The following is a 16,978-nucleotide window of genomic DNA, read 5'->3' as shown; positions in this document are numbered from 1 at the left end:
CCCCCCCCCCAGCACGCCTGAGATCGCGCCCATCATCCCTGCACATGCCTGTCATCCCTGCAGGCACCCACCCCGATGTGATGCGATGCGATGCGCTGGGGGGTGGGGGGGAGAGACGGGCGTGATGGTGGGCGCACTGAGGGAGGGAGAGACGGGCGCAAACGGTGTGCTGGGGTGGGGAGATGGTCGCGATTGCGGTTCCGTTCCTGCAGGGAAGGCGTGCCTGATCAGAGGCGGCTCCTGCAGGAAAGACAGGCGGGATCTCGGCCGTCTCCCCCGCGGCTCTGCTCCGCTGCTCCCGTCTTTCCTGCAGCAGCGCGCCTCTGATCACGGACGCCTTCCCTGCACAAAAGCAACTGCGATCGTGGGCATCTCCCCACTGGGCGGCGGGGGGGTAGATGGCTACCATCTCGGTCTCCACCCAAAGCGGTGTTCGCGACCCAAGTCAGAATTGTTCAGAAATGTTTGTTTGTGACCTGATTTGTTTGTGAACCAAGGCGTTCGTGAGCCGAGGTACCACTGTGGAGAGAAAAAAGGGATTGTCTATTAATGAACGTGATGATTGGAACATGTGCACTGGCAAAACAGTGAAGATGGAATACAATGCAGTTGTTTATCTAATCGTACAATCCTTGCCTTATCTATTCAAAAGTAACATGCATTGCGTTCAGAGGGCTTAGTTGCAGGTAAATGAGCATAAAAATGCAGCCTAAATTAGTTTTGCTAGTGCTAAAGGGCTACAGTTGTAAAGCTGGTACCTCTGTGGGAAGTACCAATTTTCACATTTCAAAATTCCCAGAACTAGTGCCTGTAACAATCAGCTACACAATCCAAGCATACTTCTGGATGCTGGAGCATCGTTGCCCCCTTGGCTTGCTTCCTTAGTGCTCTAGAAGTGCAGATTGCCCAGGCCCAAATGGCATCTGCAGTGCACACACGAGGAGCCGGGGGGGAGGCACTCAGTCTCCCCCAGCGCTGGACTTGGCTGGGGCTTCCTGCTTCCCGGATCCAGGAAGGGTGAGGGAAAGGATGATGGCCAGCAGGAGGACAATCCCCACGACGACAGCTCCCAGGATGAGCTTGTATTTCACGTTCTCACAGCGCTTCTTCTCAGCCACGGCTTTTGATGTCTTGCAGAACGCCGAGCTCTGGAACAGAATACAGAAGGGATAAAGTCTCCCACATACCCGACTCTTTCTCAGGGCTCTGCGTGGTCCCCCATCCAAGTTCCTGGCCAAAGTGGTGCATGCTTAGCTTTAGCAGGAGCCACCAGGTGCTCCCAGGCCTTTCCCAAAGCATGGGGGTCTCTCTGGGATCAGTCGAGGGAAAGGACAGGGCTGCTGGCCCAGCTCCGTTTCTGCAACAGCACTGCAGGAAGGGTGTTTGGCTTGGGGTTGGGGAGGGGAACCACAGCACTTAGAGCACGCTGGCTTTTGCAGAATATAAAAAAGCAGAGTTCCAGTCACAAGGCCTAGGAAAAGGGCCACGTCCCGCCATCACACCTGGTCCCGCAGCTGGTCTGCCCTTTCATCCAGGTCCTGAAGTTTTCCATCGCGCTCCAGCACCTTTGTGTAGTTTTCTAACATGATCTCGGTCACCTCTTCTGCTGCCTCCTGGCATTGCTTCAACCTATTTTCCCCCTGCAAAAAGAGAAAGGTTGGCTAGAGCGTAAGAGCCTGCAGAAATGGGGCTGGGGGCCTGCACGGCACAGGGCGAGGCTTCTGAGGATGTAAACAAACATGACCGGTGGGGGAAGTTTGCCCTGCCTGTTGGCCAGGCATGCAATCTTCCCTCTAGAATTACAAGCAGCTTTCCTTAACCGCTTGTGAGCAGAGTCATCACAAACCCCCCCCCCCCCATTCCCGCAGTAGTTTTCAAACTACTGGTGTTTCCTCTGTAATGCGAATGCAAGACTTTTTATTAAGGCAATGGAATTGGCATCCAAATTGCTGGTTAGTTTTTATTAAGAGGAAAGTGCTCAACAGCTGGCTTAATTTTATGAATGCATTATGTAATATATATGCTGTTCCTCCTGACAAAGCATAAAATAAAATAAGTAACACTAAAAAGGCAGGCATACTCAGACATTGATCAATCCAGCAGAGTAACAAAATTACCTTGAAAACAGGAAATCAAACCCAGCTGGGAACATGCTGGGCAGCCCAGCAAAAGTGCCCCTTTCTGGTGCCAGGGGCCACCAAACCTGGCTGTGGGTGATCAACCATGTCTTCCGTGGAAAGGGAATCAAGTCTCCCTGTAGTAAACCTGGAGCTGGTACATTCCGTTTGTAGAACCACAAAGCCCTCTTGCCTCCAGCCAGGCCAATTCAATCTTTAATAACACTTCCAGCAAATTTACCTCGAAAAGCAGTAAGCTGACCACTCTGTGCAGACCTGCCTGCATTCCTTTTTGAAAGCTGGTGCTTCACTGGCTGCTCTGCAGTCCTCGGGTGCAGAGGGTGGGCTCAAGCACAGAGCACTGATTTCTGTAAGAGGCCAGCGATTTCAGATTCAAGCTCCAGGATGGATGCCGTCTGGGACCACTGACTGACTGGCTTTCAGTTTGTCAAGTAAGGCTGAAGGTTTAATTTCTTGGAGCTGCCTCAGACTCCCTTCCTGAACACCCAAGTTCAGGAATGGGTATCCGGCCTGGTCCTAAGGGGCCTTTGGCATCACGAGGATACGGTCTCGCATGCCAGGAAGGACCTTGTTCAAGTGTTGGGCTGCCTGCCGGCAGGGGAAACCAACCTGCGGCCAGACAGGGCTGTTTATTCTGGCCAGCCAAGTTCCCACTGTTTATTTTAGACACACTTAGCAGCAGAAAAAGGGCCTGGACAGGAAATGGCTCGGATGTGCTCAGAAGCAAAAACCCCACGAGGGAATTAATTGTGCACAACCCATTCTTGTGGCACGCTTTGCTGGAACCCACGCATGTGCAGGCAGCTTCTGCAGTTCATCAGAACCACATCCCTATAGGTGGCTGAATCCGAAAATACACCAGCAGTCCACTGTTTTTCCAGGGATGGGGAGAAAGATGGTAGGAAGCAGGGAGGATGCATCAACCATCTGCTTGGGGCAGTTTCACCCTCTCCTGCAGCCAAGAGGAAAGTGGAGGCTCATTCACCCACTTACGGCCCACACCGTCTTGGACAAGCCACATCCTGTCTGGAAAGGGGGCATATGAACAAACCTGCCCTGCGGAGATGGCCGCCATGCCTGCGGGACACCGTCGTGTGGGTCAGGAAAAGCAAGGAAGGAGAAAGGGCACCTCCAGCAGCTTTTGGGAAAGGAATCTTTCTGGGAAAGAGGGAGAAAGACAGCCCGGCAGAAGGTCCTGTCCCTGGGTACCGGACAGTGCCCCCTTCCCCTCTGCCAGTCCTCTGGGATGGGAGGTGGAAAGCCCCACCCCACCTTGACACATGCAGTGCGTGGGGCAGGCAGTCAAGCTCAGAGGCTGCAGAAGAGCTGGGAGCCCCATCTGGTGACATGCTCCTTCCTGCCCATGACAGCAGGAAGTAAACAAGAGAACAAGGAACTGGCTCTTGGGCCTTCTGCTCGCAGTGAATTTCCACCCCGCAGCACGCATGCGGAAACAGCACGCCCACCTACGCCTGTGCCCAGCGCCCCCCTTGTGCCGAGGTGGCCCCAGGCCTTCGGGACCCTGAGTGGGTGCAGCGCCCTGGCTATGGAAAAGGGTGACCCCATACGAGGCCTTCTCGGAGCTGGCAACGCTTTGGGACAGCCGGGGAGAAGCGTGTGGGCCGGCCGCAAGGTCTTTCCTTCACTGGGGCTGCTGCGGCATCAGTCCCCTCCAAAAAGCCTGCATGGCTCCCCAGCGGGTAGTGGGGAAACCGGGCTTGTCCTGGCAGAGGAATGGGCTGAGCAGGCTCCCTGCAGGGAGGACAACTCTGCATGTACTTGGCCAGGAAAAGGCCCTGCTGGCCCCCAGCCGGACAGGTCGACAAAGAGCTGCATGAACCCGCCCACTGCTGCATCACCCGAATTTTGGGGATGCTGAGGAAGGAAAAGCCGAGCAATGCAATGCAACCATTGTAATGCAACCATTCCCCAGAGAGGTCCGCCTGGCGCCGGCGTCATTTGTTTTTCGGTGCCAGGTGAAGACCTTTTGATTCAAATGTTATTTTAATTGTTAATATTATTTATTCATTTTATTCTTTGGCCAGGGCGACTTAATTTATATTGTTAATTTATATTATTCTATTTTGAAGTTTATTTATGGCTCTGAGCCGCCCCGAGGTTTTGGCGAATGGGGCGGCATAGAAGTCTCCTAAATAAATAAATGAAAACCACCAGCAACCGCCTCGGGGGCTTGTCCTGCGAATGGGGTGGCGAACGCCCCCAAAGCGGTCCAGCCCCCCCCCCCCCGTCCCGCGCTGCAAAGGCGGCAGGACAGCCCCCAAGGTCGGGCGTCCTCCGCCCGGCAGAGCGCGCCTGGAGGGCCGCAGGCGACCCTGTCGAAGGAGGCAGCGCAGCCACGCCGCGATCCGCACGAGGCCCTGAGCGCGATCCGAGGGGGGGCTCCCTCCCAGGTAGGCGAGTATAGGAGCGCAGCCTCCGCTCGGCAGGTCGGAAACCTGCGCCGCGACGGCCGCCTCCTCCCGCAAGCTGCGGCCGTGGAGCGCGCCCGAGCCGCCCAGGAAGCGCCCCGCACCACGGCGCACGGCCCGGGGGACACGCACGTCGGAAGAGGGGCGGCCGCTCCGCGAGACGCGCGCGGCGGCCGGCGAGGCGCCTCTCCGGACCTGCGGAGGAAGGCGGCTCCGTCCCGCTCGTCGCCGCGCGTACTTACCATGGCGGGCGCCGTCCGTCGGGGGCTGCGCGGCGCGGGGCGGCGGTGCGGGCGGCGGCGTCTCCCTGCGCCGGCGGACCGCCCGGGCCAGAGCGAGCGAGCGAGCGAGCGAGCGAGACGCGCGGAGGAGGCGCCGGCGAGGCTCTCCTTTCGCTTTCCTTCGCCGCCGCCGCCGCCGCCTCCTCCCGAGGAAGGGAGGGGCGCGCGCACGACGGGCGGCGCGGGACCCCCGGAAGCGGAGGGGCCCCGCCCCGCCCCCCCGGCCGCGACAGCGCAGCCCCGGCCGGGGCGGGCTCCCGCGAAGCGGCGGGGCCAGCCTGGCGCGGGGCCAGCCGCCTGCCCTTGGGCCAAGCAGGCCCGCTCGACTCTTCACCCGGCCGCGCCGCGGACCGGGCGCCCCCCGCGCGGCTCCAGGGCTGCCAGCCGCCGGCCCGGACAGCCGGAGGGGGAGACGAGTCCGCGGTCCCCGGAGCCCATCGTCCGGTGAGGAGCCGCGCGGAAGCGCAGGGCAGGGCAGGGCGACGCGCCTGGGAACGGGCGCAAAAGCGCCGTCTTGCTTCGGTCCTCGCTGGGGCCCCGAAAGGAGGGTTGGCCGGGCCGGGAGGCGACGACCTCGGAGCGGTCCACGCTGCCTTGTTTGCACGAAACCTCGCACAGGGCTCCGAGAGAACCAGGAACTAAACCCTGTAAGTCCTTGCAGTTTCTTGAAGTTTGTGGTCTAACCTGAGGGGCCGCTGCCTGCCATTTTCGCGAGCGGAAGAATTTCCTTGGATTTGAAGGCAAGCAGCAACATAAAGAAAAGATCGCTGGGGGCACAAGACTGTTTTGATTTACAGGACCACGTGGCTGCGATGCGGTGCCATGGACTGAGGTAGAGACGGTCAGCCAGAAAACGTGCTCCACCAAAGTGGGGGTTAGTTCTGGCAGTAGCTAGGCAAGCACTCCAGGGAGTGAGGTGGGAAAAGCTCCATTCTGCAGGAAAGCACTCCTTGTGCAAAGCAGGCGAAGTGGAGCCCCGAGGAAAAAACAGCTACCCTTTTAATCACAGCTTACAGGAATGCAAACGTACACTGGCAGCATCTTTTCTCTCAGGGTCACCGAGCTGCCGCCTTCCCAAGCCCATGGCTGGGCACATCAGGAGAAACTCAGGTCTGTCCTTCACTAACTTCCAGGCACGAAAGTCCCTCCTCCGCTGAGGGTAACGCTTTCTGAGTTCTCCCTCCCTGTCATGCAATTATCTTCTCCAGCCAAACTTCCCAGTCTTGGGCTGAGGAGAAACCATGAGGGAATAACGAGGAGCTTCTCCTCTCGGAGCCTGGCAGCCGAATTTCCCACGGCCACCCAGTGGGAGGGAGCTGCCTGCAACGCAGAACTGGGCATGCGTGTCAGGTGGGCCCAGCGCCCAGCCTTGTTCCAAACGCAGAGGCCAGACCGGGGCATCTCTCGCAGCCGCCTCCCTCCCTCATTTCCACGGATGGATGCAAAGCAGGGCGGCGCTGTTGAGGCCACAGCAGCGCCGTAGTTGCCGGGTGGGCTTCCAGCATATTCCCGGTGGGTTGTGAAGCTGAGCGCCAAAGAGCCAGAGTCAGTGACGGAAATCAGACGGTGAGCTTCCAACTGTGGCCGCGCCTGAAGCTGTATGTTGGTCCAGAAATCCTCGGCTCTGCTCTCTCCTTGGGTGCTTGAGCTTAACAAGCATTTCACAGACCAGAGTCGGCTTCCTGTCTCTGAGCAAGCAGCAGCAGCAGCGGGAGTGCAGTGCGTTGGTCTGCGGCATGCGCTTCAGTGCCCGTCTTGCTCGTTTGTGCTAGTGCTGCCAGAGGAGGCCTTGCCTTGTCTCCGAAAGCCGCTGCCTTGCCAGAGAGGGATGTGCGACCCAATCTCTGAGAAGCAGAACTTTGGGTGATCCCTTGGCGACCACAGAAGCAGAACTGGAGAGCCAGTGTGGTGTGGTGGTTAAGAGCGTGGGACTGGGACTCAGACGATCTGGGTTCAAGTCCCCGCTCGGCCATAGAACCAGCTGGGTGACTTTGGGCCAGTCACAGACTCTCAGCCCAACCTGCCTCACAGGGTTGTTGTTGTGGGGAGAAGATGGAGGAGGAGATGTGAGCTGCCTTGAGCCCTTTGGGGAAAAAGGCAGGATATAAATTGAAAAATGAATAAATAAACTTTCAGGGGCGAATGTGGTGAATCCTCATGACTGCATAATGGACATCTGGCCGGGACGACCCGCTCCTGCAAAAGCGGCCAGGTGAGCTCCACTGCCTGCTTCTCCACGGCCCTTATTTGCACAAAAGCCGAAAAGCACTCAAGCAGTAAACAGCCTCAGACTGCACATCCCTGTGACTGGAGGACTGTCAAAAGCTTAACTTTTGATTTTCGGCCCCTGCACAGGAAAGGCTCACAAGGGGCCCCTTGGCCAACTTCGGGTCACGCCAGGGCCACAGCCCCCTCTGCAAAGCACGTGAGCAGAATGTCAGCATGGAGCGGCCAGGAGTGGTCCGGGTGCTCCTTCTCGACTCCCCCCGGCAGCCTGTCGCAGGACTTGTTTCCGGGGTATTTTCTCCAGGCTGCCTTAGATCTGGCAGGCTGAGCCTGGGGATGGGTCACTGTGCAGGCAGCCCTCCGACTCCACGTCTGCGTCCAGGCCGCCTCGCCGCAGTGCGCGCACCTCGGGGCCCACACCTCCTTCCACGGATGTGTTGTGTACTTGGCACACTCTGAGCCTGGGTCAGGCTAGGACGGCTGCGGCTGAAGCCCTCAGCTTGCCTGCTGGGCTTGCACGGGAGCCGCGCTGCCCTCCTCTGGCCGCCCAGGTGAGGCGGCTGTGCTGCAGGCTGGGAAACCTGCCAGGTCAGCTGATGCCTGCCAGGCGCTGCTGGGAAATTCCAAGCAAGGTCAGCCCAGGAGGGACACCTGCTCCAGCCAAAGCGGCTCGCCCACTGGCTAGGCTAGGGCTGGCACCATGGTGGGAACCTGTGTGCGGCCAGCAGGGGTGGGCTGGGGAAGGGCAGCCGTGGGGCAGCCCCACGATCCTGCAGACTCAGCCCGGGTCACACTGCCACTGGACGAAGGGGAGGGGAGTTTGGCTGGGTCTGCCTTGTCTTGGCCAGGCCGTGATTCACCCTGGAAAGGCCCCTGCCAGTCGCCAGGTGTGACAAGGCACAGTGACCCTGGGGAACAAGGCGCCGCAATGGAGGTGTGCATGTTCTCACAGCTCATGGCCACACAAGGGAAACTCGGGTGCAACAGCCACGCGCGCCAGGAAGGAGATCCGCAGAACCCCACTTCCGAGGGAGGGGTGGCCGGTGGCAAGCATGGGGAGTCTTTGCAGTGGCAGCCCCCACAGATGGAGCACACGCCTGCCCGGCACCAGCCCGGCCGGGCGTTTGGAGCCGCGTCGGGGCACCAGCCCGGCCAGGCGTTTGGAGCCGCGTCGGGGCTGCACTCCATGCCAAGTCCAAATCAGCCCAAATAACAGATGCGGGGACTTAACGGCAATGATTTTTAACAAGCCCAACTGTATAAATGTGTCCTAACTGTGTAAAAATAGTTTTAATCTTAGTTGAATATCATGGAGTGTTGCTATGTATATTTTATATTGTGTTCTAGAAATTGTATGCTGTCCAGAGAAAATAAAGCAAGTATTTTTCAAAAAATACTAAATGTCTTTTCAAGGTTGCAATGTCATGGGACAGTAAAAAATCAAAAAGGGGATGTAACTATGAGCAATAATGTTGATTCATGGAGTACATTCTGGTCCGGACACAAGATAGAATAAAAATGTTTACAATTTTATAGATGAAGAGACCCAGTGCTCTCCTTTTTCAGGCCCTCTGAAATGAAGCCAGTAAAGTAGGCAAGGTGCCTTAGCCCCAGCATCCCGTCCACCTTGATTTTCAACCCAAGAAATACAGCGAGGCAATGCAGGCCAAAAGCCTCAAGCAGCGAGAGATGCTGCAAAGGGCAGGCGTTCCGTTCGGTCTGCTGTCCAGAGACGCGCCTTCTCGGAGGGCCGGGAAGGCAAGAACTTCTCGGTGCCACCCTTCGCAGGCCTGGATGCAGCCATGGGGAGGCAGACGTGGAGGTGTGCTTCATGCCACCTCTGGGGCACCGGCAAGCCTGCTCCACCTGCGGCTGGCAGATGCTGCGAGCTGGGAAGGCTCGGCCCAAGGGTTCCCGCTCTCCCGGCCTGCAAGGCTGAGAGGCCCAGGTCGAGTGAGCGAAGCTCCCACACGGCAAGGGCGGAGAAACGAGGGATGCCCCGGATGCAGCTGGCCCGCAACTTCCATCAATGCCCAGCGCTGGCTCCACCGGACGAGGCAGACGGGAGTCGCAGGCCAGTCACGGCTGCAGGGCCATGCGCTTGCCGTTCATGCTGGCATGGCAGAAATGCTGGGCATTCGTTCTTAAATAACAGACGGCATGGAGGAAACGCCTGCATATGTAAAATAGCTGGACCGCCCATGAATGAGCATTTTCTAAACACACTTCAGCATTGGATGATGACTTATAAATTACATTTATTACATTTAGAAAACCTGGGTGTGAAGGAAAAAAGCCCCCCCACCCCAAGATGGGAAGAACTGGCTGGGCGGGGGAAAGCAGTGGCCTGGAGCACGGGGAGGCTGATCGGGGGGCCGCATGGGCTGGTGTGGCTGGGGGTGGCGGGGCTCAGCTCCCTCTGCAGCCTCCTCCCATTTCCTGCGACCGGGGCCCGTAGTGCCATGCGCACAGCGTGGCAGGCACAGAGGTGCAGATCGCTCCGGAAAAAACCTTCCCTCAAAGCCCTCCCGTGCACCCCCTCGCTGCAACGGCCGCAAGCAACTGCAGCGCCCAAGTTTGAAGGGCATCCCAGGAGGGCCCCCCCTCTCCTTAGGAGAGCAAAGCGACACCCGGCCCTCGCGGGGGGGGGGGGGGGCAGAGCCCCGCCGGCCTCGCTGGCTGAGGTTCTTGCTGGGCCTGTTGGCCAAGGCTGCTGCCGACCCCGGAAGCCGTGGGCGAGGCGGGGGGACGCTGGACCGGCGTCTGAAGCAGCGGTGGGGGCTCCTCCGGAGCCAGAACTGCCACACGGACTGGGTGACGCGTCGCTGCCTGGCGTGGACGAGGGCACACGTGGAAAACCAGAGCAGAGGCTGCCAAGGTGGAGTAGCACGGATTTATTGCCTAGGCCGGGGGTGGGGGGCAGAGCAGGGCATGGGGGGCGGATCATCCAGCCGGCGCCCCACAGACGGGGTGAGCAGCCACCCTGAGGGTGCAGAGAGGCTGCCTCCCACCGCCCAGAGTCCTGCGGCTCAGCTACTGGTTTCAGCTACTGGAGGAACGAGACGGGGCGTGGGAGACGGGGCGGGCAAGGGGCGGGTGGCGGAAGAGTGCCTAGGTCGGGATGACGCCGGTGGCAAAGAGGATGATCAGGACGAGGATGATGGCCACGATGACGCAGATGATGGCGATCATCTTGATGTTCTTCCACCAGTACTTCCGTGCCACTTTCTGCGACGTGGTCTTGAAGTGCTCCGACTGCGGGGAGGAGAGGCGAGCGTCAGCCGCGTGCGAGTGGGGGGCGTGGGGAACCTGTCCTCCCTCCCGTGGTGCCCGGCAGCGGCAGGCACCGGGGAGCGCCGCTGGCTCGGCCTCGTGGTCCCACGCGCCTGCCCTGCCCGGGAGGCTCACCCTCGGGGGAAGTGTTTGCCCCTTCAGGGCCAGCAGCCCCGGGGAAGGCTACCCCAGAGGGCTCTGGCACTGGCCGGGATGGCCCGGGCCCCTGGGGGGTGCCTTCGAAAGGCAGGAGGCGGCTGCGTCCCACTTGGGGCCGCTCTGCGGATGGTGTGCGGGGTCCTCCCTCCGGGTGCAGCCTAGGCGATCCCACGTGTGGGAGGACATGACGCCACCCCAGCAAGTCCACATGGTGCTTTCGGAGCGGTTGGAGCAAGTGCAGCCGCGGAGGGGGCACAAACCCCACCCCTCGGCCACGAGGGGCGCCCCCCGTGTCTGCAGCTGCAGGGGGTGTTCCCAGGGGTCCCTCATTCCCAAGCGGAAGCACTGGCAGACCCTGCCATTTAGCTGTTATGCTGCTGCCGCCATGATACGCCCGCGGAGGTCAAGCGTCTGCCTGCTCAAGGAGGGCAGGGCAAAGGCGCCCCTGCGCAGGCCCGTGGGCGTTCTGGTTGCACTCGGGCGCCCCTGGCAGGCTTGGCACATCTGGGGCACCGGCTGCTCCCTTCTGGCCCAAGGGGGCCGCCCTCTCGTGGAGCCCAGCTCGCTCCCCGGTGCCCAAGAAATCCCCGCGCATGGAGCCCGCTCAGTCGGCCCTGCGCACAGAAAGGGCTCCATCGTGGAGAGAGGCGCGGTTCCAGCCTTCCTTTGGCTTCCGGGCCCTCATGGGAACGCGCCACCCCGTCCCCGGCACCAACCCGGCCACATGCGCCGACGTCGCCCAGCGCCGTTCACAAGGCTCGCCTGCCCCCCACCCCCCGGGCTCACCGTTGCCTCCAGGTCCTCTGTCTTGTTACGCAGGTGCTCCAGATTTTCACCCCGCGCCAGGATCCGCTCCACGTTCTGCGTCATGATGTTCTTGACACCCTCGACCTGGGTCTGCAGGTTCTTCACCTGGTCGCTGCCCGTCCCGGGGCCATTTCTGCCGCTGCTCTCCTAGAGAGGAAGGAGCAAGGCTGAGGGAGGTGGGGGGAGAGCTTGCCCGCCCCAGCACACCCCCCCCCGGCCTTGGGGAGGAGGCCCCAAGGGGGAGGACCAGGGAAGGCGGGGAGCAGGCAGGAGCTGACAGCACAACCCTTTCGGCATCACCCGCCCGCCCTTCCAGCCCAGCAGCAGAGCCAGCGGGCTCGCTCTCGCCACTGGGGGGTCCCTGCCACAGGACCCTGCCTGGGGGAAGGAGGGAGAGCAGCGTGGCCGGGCCAGGCTTCACGCGGAACACGCCAGGCGCGCACGTCGCAGGCTCGCCAGCCACCCCCGCTGGCGGGACCCTCGCAGCAGGGAAGGAGCACCGAGAAGCACCCGCGGCAGCCCAGGGCTTGGCGAGCAAGCCGGGCCGTTCCCCCCGGCCCGGCCACTCCGGAGCCACTCCCGGTTGGTTGCAGCAGCCACAGTCCCACCCCTCCTGCAAGCAAGCAAGCATTCGGGCGACCCTTGTCATCCTTGTTCAGGAGGATGCCGTCACTTTAAAATAGCCACAGTTGCTCTGGATTTCCACAGAATTCCCCCGCCCCCAACCCCAGAGACGCGCCTTCTTGGAGGGCCGGGAAGGCAAGAACTTCTCGGTGCCCCCCTTCCCAGGCCTGGATGCAGCCACGGGGAGGCAGACGTGGAGGTGTGCTTCATGCCACCTCTGGGGCACTGGCAAGCCTGCTCCACCTGCGGCTGGGAGATGCTGCGAGCTGGGAAGGCTCGGCCCAAGGGTTCCCGCTCTCCTGGCCTGCAAGGCTGAGAGGCCCAGGTCGAGTGAGCGAAGCTCCCACACGGCAAGGGCGGAGAAACGTGGGATGCCCCGGACGCTGCTGGCCCCCGCAGCAGCCAGATAACAAAAACGGAGAGCACAGAAGTCCAGGGTCTGGCCCTCCGCAGCACAGAGGATGCAGATCCCAGCGTCCTGGGCTCTGAAAGTAGAACCATCCTTCCTTTCTGAAATGAATTTGGAAGCACATCTGATTTTTACCCAAAGGGCTGTGCAGGAGAACTCTCTCTAGCCCAGGCTTCCTGTTGCAACTGACCATTTGGTGCCTCTAGAGCAGCTGCTTAGGGCCAACTGGGCTGGACTGGTCCCAGCACAGGGCAGAATAAAGAGGACCGGCAGGAGTGACACATGCTCCAGAGCATGAGAAGAATGCCAGGCATCTCCCAGGACCAGCAGAACCAGCCGCAGGTCCGCTGAAAAAGCCCCACCCAGGCATGCCCCGCTGACACTGCGGGGAGGTGTGTCCTGCACCGAAGTAGCACCTTCGCTGAAGCGGGCACTGTGCGCTCCACGTTCCCACCCAGCGCAGCAAAATGTCTCTTTCAGAGGCTTCACGATGCTTGTTGCTTAAGACAACCGTGGCTGCAGTAAAAGGAGGAAACTCAGCTCAGATGGTGCCCCCACGAGCTTTCGCATCTGCTTTGTAGTAACTGTTGTTCTTGGGCGCCGTCAAATTGTCTCTGGACGAGAGTCCTCTGGAATGTCCTGCCCAGGACATCTCTGCCCAGCTGTGGCTTCCTTGATGGAGCCCACCCATCTCAGCTTTGGTCCTCCTTTGACTTTCCATAGCGTGATTGTCTCCTCCAGGGAGTCTTGCCCTCTCATGATGTGGCCAAAGTATGGCAGCCTCAGTCTTGCTTCTCGAGAAGGCTCTGACGTGACTCAGTCTAGCACCCAGTTTCTGTTGGTCCAGGGTATACACATGCAAAGCTGTCCTCCAGCACCATGTTTGGAATGAATCCATTTTCTTCCTGTCAGCCTTCTTCACTGTCCAACTTTCACACCCACACTCAGTGACTGGGAATACGATGGATTGGATGATCTTGGCCTTGGTCTCTCGTGAGAAACGTTTATACTTGAGCAACCTCTCCAGTATTTCATTGCTGCCCTTCCAAGTCCCACTCTTCCTCAGATTCCTTGGCTACAGCTTCCATTCCAATTGACAACTGAGCCATGGTATGCCCAGCCTTTAATAATTTCAATTTCTTCATTGTTAACAGCAAACTTGTGCAATTCTTCTGTAGTCACAATGTTTGCTTCTCCGAGGGCAACTGCAGTTCTACTTTAGTCGTTTCTTCTTTCACTTTCATCAGGAGTCACTTCAAGTTACTGCTACCTTCTGCTGGCAAGGTGGCATCACCCCCGGTCATCCTTCCCCCGACCCTGCTTCGGCTTTCCTCGTGATATGCAGTGGATCCGGGCAAAAGTGGCTGCTTGCTTTTCTCCAGGACATTCAGCCCGCCGTGCAGCACTCTGCCTTTCTGGAGAGCCAGCGGCTGGCCATGCCCCCCTTCCTTGGGGCATTTGCTGGGCAGCCGTCCCTGTGAGGCTGGGCAAGCGCGGCCCACGCGTCAGCGCCTGCAGCCACTGGCCACTGGATCTGTGCACCAGGACTGTGGGAAGGGGGTGCCGAGAGAGGTGAACAGGGGCCTGGGCCCATGGCGCCTTCCAGCGGCCCTCCACCCGGGCGCTTGCTCTTCGAAACAAACAGAGGCAAGCGGGGAAAGGATGTGTCTGCAGAGGTGGACTTCAGTCCTGGGAAGTTTATGGCATTCGTTAATCTTTAAAGCGTGACACTCTGTGGTTTGGCTGCAGCAGCTCACACAGATGCTGCTGCGAAAATGGAAAGAGCGGAGCTTGCCAAGCAGCCCCGTTTATGAAAGATCCCTCCAGTAAAGACCCGGCTCCAGCCAGCCTCAACGGCAGTCCAGAGGAAACCGGGCCAGTGCTGCATGTGGGAATTCCTGCACAGGCTCAAGAAACTACCTCACAAAGAGGATAATCAAGAACGATCATCACATTTGCACATTTAAACCTTGCGTTGTTGAGCAGAGCCAGTGTGAGGGAGTTGGGCGATCCGGGTTCGAGCTCCTGCTTGGCCATGAAGCCCACGGGTGACTTTGGGCCAGTCACTCCCTCGCAGTCTAGCCTACACCACCAGGCTGTTGTTGTTGGGACACAGTGCAGGATACAGCGGAGAGCCTTGCCGGCACGAGAAGGCAGGCAGGCAGGCGGCTCCAAGCGCAACCCAGTCCTAGCAGAGTGCAAAGCTCACTCACTGGGAGTGGACTTGAAAGGCGATGGGGCAGAAGCTGCTTTCACCATGTGCCAGAAAGACAGCAGGGATCTGGCCAGACACTACCGAGATGAGGCAGCAACACAACGCAGGGATTCCCCACCTGCTCAAGCGCATCGGGGGAGGGGGCAAAGCAGGGATGGCAAGATCCCATGGCCCTGCCAAAGCATGATCCTTCAGTGCCCCCCACACTCACGGGGCCCCGAGTGAGAAGACACAGCAATGCCGGGCTGATCACAGCCTGGCTGAGTTGCTGGAAGGGGCGCCCCAGAGGCCTCCTCCGGACAGTTTGGGAGCATCCACTGGGGTGCAATGCAGTGGGGGGAAAGCCTGTTAAGAGCCAGGCATCCTGGGCAGGTGCATTTGCGGCCTGCTAACTTGGGCGGTGTGAGCTTAGGTGGACTCTGGGGGATGGTGGAGGACAGGAAGGCCTGGAGGAGTGTTGTCCATAGGGCTGCGATGGGTCGGACACGACTTCATGACCAACAACAACAAAAACCTGGGCCGCTCCGGAGGAATCTCGGGATCACCAGGATTCCTGCTTCCAAGGGCAGAGGTGGCGCTCCGAGCACCACAACAGGTCCGTCCTCCCTCCCCTGCCTCCGCCCCAGCAGCAGGGAAAGAGCTGGACCCTTTGAGGTCGAGCAGGAGGAGGAGCAGTGGCCCACAGGTGGACTGGGGGGGCACATGCATCCTCCTGAGCCCCTTCCAGCCCCCCCTTCTCCTCCAGCAAAACTTGTGCAGGGAAATCTGCAGGGGGCCAGGATGCGAAGCGAAGGCTCCCTCTGCCTGGGCAGTCCACTGCCTCCGGGCGCAAGCAGGGGCTCCGCCTTGGGGGCTGCACCCCAACTCGTTGCGGGGGCTCTCCCGAGGGCCCTCTGCAGCCCAGTGCCCCTGCCCAGCATCAAGGGACCGGCCAGACAGGGGCTCGGGCCCCCACGGCGCCACGACACGCCCCCCCCCGCGTCCCCGGCTGCGCCGTCCTGCGCCGGGTTCCCTCGCCGGGCTGCCCCGCGGGGAATATGCGCGGGGCCCAGCGGGGGGGGGCGGGGCGAGCTTCCCCTGCCCCCCGGGCGCTCAGGCGGCACTGCCAGCGCGGAAACTGCGCCCCCTTCCCCTGCCGCGCAGCCCCGCCCCAGGGCCCCCCGCCGGACGCCGCCGCCTCGACGGTGGGGCGGGCGAGAGCGAGGGGCGGCCAACGACCCCCCACGCCGGCGTCCGCCCCTTCGACGTGGCGACGCCGAGCGCTCGGAAGAGCCGCCGCGGAGCCAGGCAGCGCCCGGCCGCCGGCCAGAAGCCGCGACGGGGCGCGGGCAGAGGCCGGCGGGGCGCCCTCGCCGCCGCCGCCAGCCCGCCGAGAAGGGCTCACCATCGCGCGGCCGTCGAGGGTCCCTCGCAGCCCTTCGGAAGGCCTGCCCGGGCCGCCGCTTCCTGGTTTTGGCGAGCTCCCCGACGCTTCCTGCTTCCTCCTCCTCCGTCTCCGCCTGCCGCCGCCTCCTCCCCCTCCCCCGAGAGCGCGAGGCCCCGGGGAGAGCGGCCCGACCGGAGGCGGGCGGGCGGAGAAGCCGCAGCCCCCGCCCCGCCCCGCCCCGCCGAGAGGCTCCTGCACCCGCGGCGGAGGCTCCGCTCATGGGCCTCGCGAGGAGCGCGCCCCTGAGCCCGCAGGGATGCGCGGGGCAGCAGCTGGGAGGGGGGCGGTCTGCACGGCCTTTTCCGCGGCGGGCCCACGACGGGGTGGAGCAGCCGCGTTTCCGCACGGCAGGCCAGCCGCGGCCCCTGGCCGAGCCCAGCCGTGCTGCCTGCGAAGCCGCTTCGGGCCCAGAGTTGTCCAAAAGAACGTGCTCGCGTGGAACAGGCTGGGCAATGAACAGAGATTGCGGTGAGCCACCCGCACACACCCCGGGGGTCTGCTTTGATCCACCGGGATGGAAGCAAGGGCTGAGCAGGGGCCCTGCGCCGGCAGTGCTGCCCGGGGCACGGCCCTGCCTCGCGCACGGAGCGCTCTGGGGGCCCTTTTGCACACACGCGCACCCCCCGCGCAGAGCGCTTGCTCCGGGGCGGCCGGTGCAAGGAGGAACCGGCCAGACAGGCTGGCTTCGTCCGGAACTGGTGGCGTGGCCCTGGGTCAGTACATGCCCCCTCACGCAGGCCTCCCTCGCAGGCATGTTGTTGTGAGGGGGCGTTGCCTCGTTCCCCGATGGGGCAGCGGCAGCAGATGCGCCTGAAACAGCAACGACTGCATGGACAACACGGGCGGGACGGGGCCAGAGAGGCATCGGGCCAACCGGATGTTGCTGTTTTAAATTGTTCTTTTAAAGCACTGCAGGCCGTCCTGAGACATTATTTAACAGGAGGGCGTGTGAAAGCTTTCAGTAAACAAACCAACAAACCCCCTGCTAGTG

At 61.2% G+C, this 16,978-nt stretch overlaps 2 protein-coding genes across 4 annotated transcripts; both read right to left on the bottom strand.

Moving 5' to 3' along the window:
* Nucleotides 1-594: 594 nt before the first annotated feature.
* On the bottom strand, nucleotides 595-4,973 carry VAMP5 (vesicle associated membrane protein 5). 3 transcript variants are annotated; one of them, XM_044417398.1, is made up of 3 exons: nucleotides 4,810-4,973; nucleotides 1,503-1,640; nucleotides 595-1,148 (listed from the first exon to the last, which is right to left on the bottom strand). In XM_044417398.1, the coding sequence occupies exons 1-3, from the start codon at nucleotides 4,810-4,812 to the stop codon at nucleotides 960-962; spliced, it is 330 nt and encodes a 109-aa protein (XP_044273333.1). In that variant the 5' UTR covers nucleotides 4,813-4,973; the 3' UTR covers nucleotides 595-959. The 3 variants fall into 3 exon arrangements, with proteins under 3 accessions (XP_044273333.1, XP_044273332.1, XP_044273331.1); XM_044417397.1 differs by lacking the exon at nucleotides 4,810-4,973 and adding an exon at nucleotides 3,190-3,519; XM_044417396.1 differs by lacking the exon at nucleotides 4,810-4,973 and adding an exon at nucleotides 2,359-2,594.
* Nucleotides 4,974-9,312: 4,339 nt separating this feature from the next.
* Nucleotides 9,313-16,120, bottom strand: VAMP8 (vesicle associated membrane protein 8). Its single transcript, XM_044417491.1, has 3 exons — nucleotides 15,946-16,120; nucleotides 11,293-11,460; nucleotides 9,313-10,329 (listed from the first exon to the last, which is right to left on the bottom strand). Exons 1-3 carry the CDS (start codon nucleotides 15,946-15,948, stop codon nucleotides 10,186-10,188), a joined length of 315 nt encoding a protein of 104 aa, XP_044273426.1. The 5' UTR covers nucleotides 15,949-16,120; the 3' UTR covers nucleotides 9,313-10,185.
* Between the last annotated feature and the right edge of the window lie 858 nt (nucleotides 16,121-16,978).

The sequence above is a fragment of the Varanus komodoensis genome, unplaced genomic scaffold, assembly GCF_004798865.1.
Source record: "Varanus komodoensis strain SLA01 unplaced genomic scaffold, ASM479886v1 scaffold88, whole genome shotgun sequence".
Lineage (NCBI taxonomy): Eukaryota > Metazoa > Chordata > Lepidosauria > Squamata > Varanidae > Varanus > Varanus komodoensis.
Note: the sequence above shows the minus strand (reverse complement) of the source record. Positions and strands in the feature narration are given on the sequence as shown.